Below are 12,121 nucleotides of genomic sequence, written 5' to 3'. Positions count from 1 at the left end.
TGTTTGGCAAATCAATCGACTCAGATGGTGATTTTTTCACATATCTCTTCATTGACATGCAGTTCTTGGAAGCTTGCTTCTCTTCTGTGCCCCATGGAAAAATACTGGCAGGTGACTTTTGCACCAATTTCGGCGCAGGACACCGGGCGGACACGTGGTAAATGTGGTCTCTTATGGTCAATCTTCCACCGATCTGCCTACAAATACTTCACAATGCTGCAGACACCTCAGGGAAACGACAGAAAGGGCAGACACATCCTCTTAGAGTCGTGTTCACAGCCAAAAGTCTGGGAAGGACATCATGAAAGAAAGAGCCTCAAAAAGCCTTGTCATTTCCTTCATTCTCTTTCCACCAAAACCATCATCAAAGATTGGTTTTGCCATGCAATCATAGCCATTACATTTATCTCTCTTATGAGGCAATTACTTATTTAGAAGATATTTGTATTTCTGGACATGTCAGAAAGTAATTTTTTCTCCACTGTCATCAATCATACAGTGCATCCCTTTGAGCATCTCTCCCAGTTTCATAACAAAATAATCTTGTATTAAAACAGGAGATCTGTGAAATTTTTTTCATTGACAAAAGTGCCTTGAAATACCCATTGACTTATTTCACGTTTTGTTGTGTTACAGCCTGAATTCAAAAGGTTAAATAACCATCTGCTTTAGGTTATTGTCCTGTTGAAAAGTTAATTAATCTACCAGCGTCTGGTGGAAAGCAGACTGAACCAAGTTTTTCTCTAGGATTTTGCCTGTGCTCAGCTTCATTGCATTTCTTTATTATCATGAAAAACTCCCCAGTCCTTAACGATTACACGCATACCCATAACATGATGCAGCCACCACTGTGCTTGAAAATATGGAGAGTCTTACTCAGTAATGTGTTGTATTGGATTTTCCCCAAACATAACACTTTGTATTCATTACTAGAATTTAATTACATTTTTTGTACTATTACTTTAGTGCCTTGTTGCAAACAGGACACATTGTTTGGAATATTTTAATTCACTACAGGCTTCTTCTTTTTACTGTCAATTAAGTCAGTATTGTGGAGTAACTACCATGTTGTTGCTCCATCATCAGTTTCCTCCTATCACAACCCTTCAATTCTGTAACTGTTTTAAAGTCACCATTGACCTCATGGTCAATGGTGAGCTGTTTCATTCCTCTCTGGCAAATGAGTTAGGAAGGACGCCTGTATCTTTGTAGTGACTGGGTGTATTGATACACCATCAAAAGTGTAATTAATATATTTTTTACCCATCTACCAAGTTGTGCCCATGTTTGGCAAGGTATTGGAAACCTCCCTGGTCTTTGTGGTTGAATTTGTGTTTGAATTTTCTCCCCAATTTTGTGATATCCAATTGTTTTAGTAGCTACTATCTTGTCTCATCGCATCCCGTACAGGCTCGGGAGAGACGAAGGTTGAAAGTCATGCGTCCTCCGATACACAACCCAACCGCACTGCTTCTTAAGACAGCGCGCATCCAACCCGGAAACCAGCCGCACCAATGTGTCGGAGGAAACACCATGCACCCGGCAACCCTGGTTAGCACGCACTGCGCCCAGCCCACCACAGGAGTCGCTGGTGCGTGATGAGACAAGGACATCCCTACCGGCCAACCCCTCCCTAACCGGGTGATGCTCGGCCAATTGTGTGTCTCCCCACGAGCCTCCCGGTCGCCGCCGGTTATGACAGAGCCTGGGCGTGATCCCAGAGTCTCTGATGGCACAGCTGACGCTGCAGTACAGGACACTTAACCACTGCGCCACCCGGGAGGCCCTGAAATTCACTGTTTGACTGAGGGACCTTACAATTGTCTGTATGTGTGGGAAACAGACAAAGTAGTCATTAAAAAAATCATGTTAAACACTATTATTGCACACAGAGTGAGTTCATGCAACTTATTATGTGACTTGTCAAGATCATTTTTACTCCTGAGCTTATTTAGGCTTGTAATAACAAAGAGGTTGAATACGTATTGACTCGGAACATTTCAGCTTTTCATTTTGAATTAATTTGTACAAATTAAAAAAAAACATTATTCCATTTTGACATTATGGGGTATTGTGTGTAGGCCAATGACACAAAATATAAATTAAATACATTTTATATTCAGGCTGTAACACAACAAAACTTTGAAAAGGCAAGGGGTGTGAATACTTTCGGAAGGCACTGTATAGGACAGGACATGAGTTTGCAGCACCCAATCCCTCGACTCTGTATGCTAAACAGTGACACGGTTGAACCAAAATAAGCAATGGTTAAGGATTGGGTAATCCAAGCTTCGTAAGGTAGCTACTGTCCTTCTACAATATGAGACAGAGGGGCACTCCACTTTTCTTTTCCTGAAAGTGTCAAAAGTACACCCCTGTGCCACCTGCACTCCCTAACCAGAGTATGAAGACCATTATATTGGCTCTGGCATATCGATAGACAAACGCTTCCTGGAATGCTAAGTGTAGTGTGATTTCAAAAATAAGGCTCAGGGTAGGATAAAAAAGTCTGAGTAAAACATGGCCTTGTATTAATGGCTGGTGCGATGGAGAGCCTCTTTGGATTGAGAGCTGGATCCAGTGGGTGGGCAGGCAGGGATCAGGAAAGGTCTTAGACAGGAGGTGCTGAGAGGTTTGTCGTGTCTAGAGACGAGCATAGCTCTCACTCTCCGTCCTAACAGGATGCTGTAAAGCTGTCTCGGAGTGAAGGGGATCTGATGACTGCAACATGAGCAACACTGTTCCACTAACACTGTATGCAGGCCAGGGAGCCCCACTCCTCTCCGCCCTTTTCCCCTGCCACCTAGCAAACAGTGTGGGCACTGTTGTAGCCTGGAGCTGGGTTGAAGGTGGTGCTACAGCATGCCTTACAGAGGCTTGTTATTATATGTGTGTGTGTGTGTGTGTGTGTGTGTGTGTGTGTGTGTGTGTGTGTGTGTGTGTGTGTGTGTGTGTGTGTGTGTGTGTGTGTGTGTGTGTGTGTGTGTGTGTGTGTGTGTGTGTGTGTGTGTGTTTCAGAGGAGCTGAAGTGTGCCGCGACCACATGTCCTGCTCTGCCGGTACCTTCCTGTCCTGAGGGCTCGGTTCTGACCAAGAGCTACACTCCCCCTGCTGGCTGCTGCCCCACTGTGCCCCCCCAGTGCACCTGTGACCTCCGCGCGTGCCACAAGCCCCAGTGCCCCTCCGGCCAGAAGACTGTACCACTCAGTCAGGCCACCGGCAAGCCAGGAGACTGCTGTGACATGTTCGAGTGCCAGAAAGGTAACGTATATAACCATAGCAAGCCATGAATTTGATGAGAGAAGTGGTGCTGGTGTGAAATTTAACTCCACAATTGTTCTGTGATGAAAAGGAGAGTCACGAAATAGATGGTCATTTGTTGTCCAAATACATTTTTATGGGGTGTAGCCGCAAATAATCTCAACGCCACAAAGCATATTAAACATAATGGATCTCAATATGCATATTGTGTGTGTGAAGCGTGCTCGCAACTGGTGTTCTCACCCTCTGTGTGTGTGTGTGTGTGTGTGTGTGTGTGTGTGTGTGTGTGTGTGTGTGTGTGTGTGTGTGTGTGTGTGTGTGTGTGTGTGTGTGTGTGTGTGTGTGTGTGTGTGTGTGTGTGTGTGTGTGTGTGTGTGTAAGAGAGAGAGAGACTGTTTACTCTGAGCTCCCAACAGATATTTGCTGTTTTACCAACAGAATAAATTGTGTAGTGTCAAAGAGTTCCTGCTTGGTCACATATCCAAAAGGTTCAACAGTTAATTGATGGGAATGCTTTTTATGTGCTCCAGTCTTCCAGGGGGAGTGTAGTCGAGTCAGGCAGGCCGGCAGGGGCTGAATGGCGGCTGCAGAGGCTAGGGGATCAGTGTTTTGATAACAAGTGTCTGCTGCTCTTTGGGCCTGAACTGGACGACCTTTGTGCCTCCCCTACTGACAGTTAGCTCTGCATGACTGCGTCCACATTAAAAATCACACAGAGAGGGACTGAGGATGAAGATATGGCACATACCCCCCTAGTATCCCCCGACCTCCCCAGAAGGTCTTTGGGGATATGTGTTGGGTGCAGTGGTGACTTTAGCATGTAAATATTGGTGGGGCGAATTCAAATATGCATGCCAGCGAAGCCACCTCACAACACAACACTAAACAATACATTAATTGCACTATAACAGTGACAAACGGTTCCCACAAACTATTAGGTCCTATATAAAGCTGTCCCAACAGCAGAGCTTTCTTTTCAGCATCATGGAGTGAATCCTTACCACTGCTACACCTGATTATCAACGGAGCCTTGTCTGGCAGCGAAACAGTTCATTCAGCCTCACTTAATGCCTTTAAAAAAAGGATGATATGGCTGACTTGCTTAAACAAATGTGATTTCTACTGACAATTGAGATGTACAAACTATGGCTTAAAGGAATGATGAGCGGATGAGAGGCAATCTGTAATTTCGATTAAGACATTAATGCTTGAGCTAATATAACTATTTGTTCAGCACTTTTGAAATGTACAGCGACAGAATTCAGAACATGGGCCATTCTTACAGTATTCAATACCCTACTCAATAAATTGGATGCAGTCTATCACAGTACCATCCGTTTTGTCACCAAAGCCCCATATACTACCCACCACTGCGACCTGTACGCTCTAGTTGGCTGGCCCTCGCTTCATACTCGTCACCAAACCCACTGGCTCCAGGTCATCTACAAGACCCTGCTGGTCACCATAGCAGCACCCACCTGTAGCATGCGCTCCAGCAGGTATATCTCTCTGGTCACCCCCTAAACCAATTCTTCCTTTGGCCGCCTCTCCTTCCAGTTCTCTGCTGCCAATGACTGGAACGAACTACAAAAATCTCTGAAACTGGAAACACTTATCTCCCTCACTAGCTTTAAGCACCAGCTCAGAGCAGCTCACAGATTACTGCACCTGTACATAGCCCATCTATAATTCAGCCCAAACAACCACCTCTCCCCCTACTGTATTTAATTATTTATTTATTTTTGCTCCTTTGCACCCCATTATTTCTATCTCTACCTTGCACATTCTTCCACTGCAAATCTACCATTCCAGTGTTTTACTTACTATATTGTATTTACTTCGCCACCATGGCCTTTTTTTGCCTTTACCTCCCTTATCTCACCTCATTTGCTCACATTGTATATAGACTTATTTTTTCTACTGTATTACAACTCAAGGGCAGAATACTGACTGTATGTTTGTTTTACTCCATGTGTAACTCTGTGTTGTATGTGTCGAACTGCTTTGCTTTATCTTGGCCAGGTCGCAATTGTAAATGAGAACTTGTTCTCAACTTGCCTACCTGGTTAAAAAAAAATATATAAAATAATCTCCTTGTATACCAAGTCAGAAACATAGGATAAATAAAGGGGGCATAGAAGCAGACAATGAAAGCTTTTACAATAATCATGGATGACATTTCTCTAACACAGGCTGTAGGCTACATGTACACCACCAAGTTAGTACAGTATGATAAGTTGTCAGGGAGAAAGAGACCAAAGTATTAGAGTGAGGCACATGGCCTACTAACAACTTACTACACAACATACAATGGATTTCTTAGCTACAGTATACATATCTCCCTGGCATATTACATACTTTATGCAGTAGCATACAATAATCTTTTTGGAATCACCTTGTTGTGCTGTCTTCACTTGAACAGTACGGTGGTGCGGCGGTCTTTCTTCTGGGCAAATTTTGTCATCAAACTTTGTCATCCAGGTCTGACATTCTGACATTATGGTGCTTTCAAGACAACTGGGAACTCTGAAAAAACAAGGTTGAATCAGGACGACAATGATCTTCAGGTCAGAGCTCTAAAAAGAGGCCAGAGATCCCGCCATGGAATTCTGAGTTGGATGACCGTTCAAAACGTATTTTCCCAGTCTGAGCTAATTTTTTTCACAGTTCCCACTGGTTTTGAACATGGCAGAAGTCATGCTGGATTGATAGCATGCCCAATGTATTCAACCTTTGGTGTTGCATGTGAATGTTTATCCTTTTAAGCTTGGAAAAGAGACCCTTAAACCCAGACTTGGACCACACACCCTCTCCACTGAATATCAGGCTAGTGATTGCTTTGCAATGCTTGCAGTTAGCCAATTTGTAATTTGCACTTGTTGTGTAATGGTTATGTCCAATGGCCGATGAGCACTGATATATTTTGTGACAGGGCTTGAAAATTTTCCAGTAGATTGTCAACTTAATTCTTTACGATGACTGCTTGTCTAGCTTGCTAGGTAAGATTTTGAAAGTATGATCTTGACATGATCAGTCCAATCAAAGCTATGGTAGATATAACGTGATTTGACGTCATTTTACCTGTGGCCAATGACCTTAAGCCTTCTTGGAATAGCACTTCTAATGTAAATCTATGGCAGCACCCAAGGGGCTTAAATTTTCGAGCTCTACCCAGTAGATTTTGTGGTGACGTAGTGTCCCCATGAGTGACAGAACACTGAGCCAATCATGATGCAACTAGAGACCATTACCAACTATGTTCTGTATTTTCCGCTGGCTGCCCCACCACCTCAGAAAGCACTGAGCTCGGCTGAAATATTTTTTTATGTGGCTTTATTAACTCAATTATTTATTTTTACATGGTTTGCAAACTGTATACATGTGCCATGTATACATGGTTTACAAATACATGTGCCATGTATTAATGGCAAAATAACATACAAAACAGGCAACAACAACAAAACAATTGTTTTTTGTTTTGTTAGTTTTTGCTAAACAGGTGGGGCTCAAAATGAATGACTGTTCGCTAATGGTTGGGTCACTCACAAACACTAAAGCCCATCCACAAAACAAATTATAATCCGATTCATTAATCACAAAGTTTGGGATTCCTAGAGTATTTTGCAATGGAACACATAATAGTACCCAACTTTCAGTGACCTAAGGCATTGAACAAATGTTTTTACAGACCTGAGGTTGGCTTTTGGTGGGTATTTGGTCAGGGTCAGTGTACAGAGTACTATGACAATGGGTCTGACCTGTGTGTTTTGGCCATGTTTGACAAGACGTTTCCAGCTCTGGCTGAAGAATGGGTCTGGGTGGCTGGGCTGGAGCTGGCTTGGCCTTCCTGACCTGATGTCATCTGATATTACAGATGGTTCCAAACGACCGTGTTAACAGCAGCCTACTGTTTATCAGCCCTTCGACGAGCAAACAGTATGGACTTCATCGCATGTAGCATTTAGGTTTAACCACAACTTGATGTAGACTAGTATGGTACTTGCTTTCTAAGAACATTAAAGCTGTGAACTTGAATCAAGCTCTACAACCACACGAAGTGTCTGGCAATTTTAATCAAGAATGCATGGTAGAAGTCTTGATGTGCATGATATGGGAGGAAATTGGATTAACCAGAATTAATATGCTGAGACCTTTCTGCTCCATTGAGAAAATTCCCTCCGATTTTTTTGTTTATAATTTGGTTTTACATTTTTGTTTGCTGGAAGAGACGGTCACACCATGTTGAATGTAATGAATGTTTTAGGGTGGGCCAAAGTCAGGGTTTCATGCAGGGGTGCAACTTTGGTTTTAGAAGTGAATCCAGTCTGATATTTTTTTTAAATTTTTAATCCAGTCGGATAAAAGCATGAATGGAATTCAGTGTTCCAGCCTCCAGTTTGTTTTAGGGATTACCATTTAACAAATACTGTGGAAATCACTTGAACATCCTGCCTTTTGACTTCCTATTTTTTCCATGCATTTACATTTCTGTCTGGCAAAGTGCTTATTGTATTTTCTCGCAGGCAGGCAGGCAGGCAGGCAGGCAGGCAGGCAGGCAGGCAGGCAGGGAGAGAATCCCTGCTTTACTTTCAACTCAGTTGGCCCACCTGCTTTGTATTAAAGTGCAGGGCTGGTCCAGGGGGCAAGGAGAGGGGTCAGAGCAGTGCTCTACCAGGGTATGGTATACAGATGGAAACCTTAGTGGGACTAGCTACATCTGTTAGCATCTGGGCAGTTATTTACCCCTCCTTCTCCTCCATGGCATATCAAACCATGACTTGTTTACATAATCACTCTCCTGCAGTAGCTGAATCATCATGGTTTTGATGAGAAGTTAATGTGGTCTTTCAAGACCCTGAGTCATAGGCATTGTCAGTGAAAGTGTCAAAGACAAATGGCTGTGGTAATCACTGAGTTAGTTTGTCAACATCCCCTCTTGTTTATTTGGCAATAATACTGAATCCATTTTAATGAAATTATGGAAATTTAATTGATGGAACTTTAATAAACTAAATAGAGAATGGGCTTGTCCTTCACCGCACGCACGCACACACACACACACACACTATCTTCCGGAGTGTTCCAGGAGTATCGCGTGCAGTGAGTGGACAGTTGTGTCTGCGAGGCGGCTGCTCTGGGCTTGTTATGAGTCTCTAATGATCCGTACGGTCGTCATTGTTCTATGGGCCGGCGTTTGGAGACAGACAGCTGAGGTTTCCGGTACTTACGCTGGCTTTACTGGGCCTGTCTGCTGTCTGCATCCCAGCTCTCCAGACCACACTGTACCAGCAGTCTGCTGCTGTTTTCTTTTACCCAGCGCTGGGATGAGCTGAGCTGAGCTACGCCGCGAGTGCTGTCTCCACCAAGACTTCACAAATCTCTGCTGAATTCCACCTTATGGAGCTGGCTTCATTGTCTAATGCTGTTGGAGCCCAGTGCACTGGGCTCTCGGCCCAAGTGCCTAGCTCCACACGACTTTACCACAACACGCTGCTCTTCCATCCACATCTAGCTACACTGTAATTATTGCTTCTGAGTTAATACACGGATACAGAAGCAACAAACTCATTCTGTCCCGGGGTGGATAATGTATTTTATACATACCAAATGGGATGGTTTAAGCATAGTATATGTTCATTTAATTTATTTATTTATTTAACCCTTATCTTACCAGGTAAGTTGACTGAGAACACATTCTCATTTACAGCAACGACTTGGGGAATAGTTACAAGGGAGAGGAGGGGGGATGAATGAGCCAGCCGCTAGTGTATGTTAGCCATCAAGAGCCCTACATATCGTTCAGGTTGACAGCATCTGTTTCTTCTTCCACTTTTCCCAGTTTCTCCCAAGTGTGTCCACAACGGGAAGGAGTTTTCCGAGGAGGAGGTGTACCGTATGGACCCGTGCTGGCTCTGCCAGTGTCGAGGAGGGATATCCTTCTGCTCCAAAGCAGAATGTGCGGAACTCGACTGTGAGAACTTCTACATCCCGGAGGGAGAATGCTGCCCAGTATGCATAGGTATGTAACAGTATAACTTTAGAATGTCCCCTCGCCCATACCAGGGTGCGAACCAGGGAACTTCTGCACACATCAACAACAGTCACCCTCGAAGCATCGTCACCCATCGCTCCACAAAAGCCACGGCCCTTGCAGAGCAAGGGGAACTACTACTTCAAGGTCTCAGTGCAAGTGACCTCACCGATTGAAATGCTATTAGCGCGCACCACCGCTAACTAAACTAGCCGTTTCACATCCGTTACACTCACCCCCCTTTTGACCTCCTCTTTTTCCGCAGCAACCAGTGATCCGGGACAACAGCATCAATGTAACAGTATAACTTTATACCGTCCCCGGGCGCAAACCAGGGAACTTCTGCACACATCAACAACAGTCACCCTCGAAGCATTGTTACCTATCGCTCCACAAAAGCCGCGGCCCTTGCAGAGCAAGGGGAACTACTACTTCAAGGTCTCAGAGCAAGTGACGTCACCGATTTGAAACGCTATTTAGCGTGCACCACCGCTAACTAAACTAGCCGTTTCACATCCGTTACAGGTACACACATCAAAAGTTAAACAACGGTATCTATAACAGATATTGATGTTTTATAGATAAGTGAGGTTTTGTATGACACGACTAGATTTGTTGAGGTGAGCTGACACAGTCAGGGAGGCCGTTTGTGATTAGTGTTGATTGTGGCCAGACTGGCAGGGGGGCACTAGGGAGGCAGGGGGGCAGACGTATCGAGCACATAAGGCTTTAGTCCACTCTCCCAGGGCACCCAACACGCCATACAATGGCCTTACCTTAATCGCTTCCGTTTACATCCAGCTCGACTCGAGTCATTAACATGCTTCACATACAAGGACCGGTCAAAAGAATTAGCAATGTCTAGGAAGTCAGGAACATAAACTTCCTTTGAGTGACTGCTTTGGCTTCATTATATCTGGTAGCCTTAATGGAGGTTGACATGTTTGTACCTGATCCCCTCACTAAAACACATGTCCTCAGAGGCAGGTAAAAATACTGGTACCTGCGGTTGGAGCTGTTGAAAGGGTTTGGGCAGCGCATGTGGACAACAAATGACTGTCTTGTGAAGTACACTGTCTGGTGAAGTACACTGTCTGGTGAAGTACACTGTCTGTTGAAGTACACTGAGCAAAAAAATAAACGCAATGTAACAATTTCAAAGATTTCACTGAGTTACAGTTCATATAACAAAATCAGTCCATTTAAATCAATTCATTAGGCCCTAATCTATGGATTTCACATAACTGGGAATACAGAAATGCATCTGTTGGTCACAGATATATCACTAGCCACTTTAAACAATGCTACCTAATATAATGTTTACATACCCTACATTATTCATCTCATATGTATACGTATATGCTGTACTCTATATCATCTACTGCATCCTTATGTAATACATGTATCACTAGCCACTTTAACTATGCCACTTTGTTTACATACTCATCTCATATGTATATACTGTACTCGATACCATCTACTGTATCTTGCCTATGCTGCTCTGTACCATCACTCATTCATATATCTTTATGTACATATTCTTTTCCCCTTACACTGTGTATAAGAAATTAGTTTTGGAATTGTTAGTTAGATTACTTGTTGGTTATTACTGCTTTGTCGGAACTAGAAGCACAAGCATTTCGCTACACTCACATTAACATCTGCTAACCATGTGTATATGACAAATAAAATTTGATTTGATTTGAGATAAAATAAAATAAAGTATGGGGGTGGAACAGAAAACCAGTCAGTATCTGGTGACCATATTTTGCCTTATGCAGCGTGACAGATCTCCTTCGCATAGAGTTGATCAGACTTGTGGCCTGTGGAATGTTGTGGAATGTTGTCCCACTCCTCTTCAGTGGCTGTGCGAAGTTGCTGGATATTGGAGGAAACTGAAACACGCTGTCGAACATTTTTAGCTTCCAGGAATTGTGTACAGATCCTTGCGACATGGGCTGTGCATTATCATGCTGATGAATGGCACTACAATGGGCATCAGGATCTCGTCACGGTATATCTGTGCATTCAAATTGCCAAAATGCAAATGATAAAATGCAATTGTGTTCATTGTCCGTATCTTATGCCTGCCCATACCATAACCCCTCCGCCACCATGGGGCACTCTGTTCACAACGTTGACATCAGCAAACCGCTCACCCACACAACACCATCTGCCATCTGCCTGGTACAGTTGAAATCGGGATTCATCCAGGAAGAGCACACTTCTCCAGCTTGCCAGTGGCCATCGAAGGTAAGCATTTGCTCTCTGAAGTTGGTTACGACGTCGAGCTGCAGTCAAGTCAAGACCCTGGTGAGGACGACGAGCATGCAAATGAGACTGTTTCTGAGACTCATCACTGAGACTGTTTCCTTGCAGAAAGTATTCAGTTGTGAAAACCCACAGTTTCATCAGCTGTCTCAGACGATCCGGATGTGGAGGTCCTGGGCTGGGGTGGCTACACGTAGTTTGCGGTTGTGAGGCCGGTTGTACTTACAAATTCTAAAACGTTGTTGAAGACAGCTTATGGTAGAGAAATTAACATTCAATTATCTGGCAACAGCTCTGGTGGACATTCCTGCAGTTAGCATGCCAATTGCACGCTCTTTCAAAACTTGAGACATCTGTGACATTTAGTGTTGTGTAACAAAACTGCATATTTTAGAGTGGCCTTTTAGTGTCCCCAGCACAAGGAGCACCTGTGTAACGATCATGCTGTTTAATCAGTTTCTTGATATGCCACACCTGTCAGGTGGATGGATTATCTTGGCAAAGAAGAAATGTTTACTAACAGGGATTTAAACAAATGTAAATGTTTGATCTTTTATA

At 43.7% G+C, this 12,121-nt stretch overlaps 1 protein-coding gene across 2 annotated transcripts in view; it reads left to right on the top strand.

Moving 5' to 3' along the window:
• Positions 1 to 12,121, top strand: part of LOC135508252 (cysteine-rich motor neuron 1 protein-like) — a 47,210-nt gene that overhangs the window by 14,812 nt on the left and 20,277 nt on the right. Inside the window, exons 4-5 of one of the 2 annotated variants that reach the window (XM_064928313.1) lie at positions 3,019 to 3,261; positions 9,101 to 9,280. In XM_064928313.1, coding sequence (XP_064784385.1) covers positions 3,019 to 3,261; positions 9,101 to 9,280 — 423 coding nt within the window. The remainder of the gene's footprint in view (positions 1 to 3,018; positions 3,262 to 9,100; positions 9,281 to 12,121) is intronic. The other variant, XM_064928314.1, reaches the window with a different exon arrangement.

This window comes from Oncorhynchus masou, chromosome 21, assembly GCF_036934945.1.
Source record: "Oncorhynchus masou masou isolate Uvic2021 chromosome 21, UVic_Omas_1.1, whole genome shotgun sequence".
Classification (NCBI taxonomy): Eukaryota; Metazoa; Chordata; class Actinopteri; order Salmoniformes; family Salmonidae; genus Oncorhynchus; species Oncorhynchus masou.
Note: the sequence above shows the minus strand (reverse complement) of the source record. Positions and strands in the feature narration are given on the sequence as shown.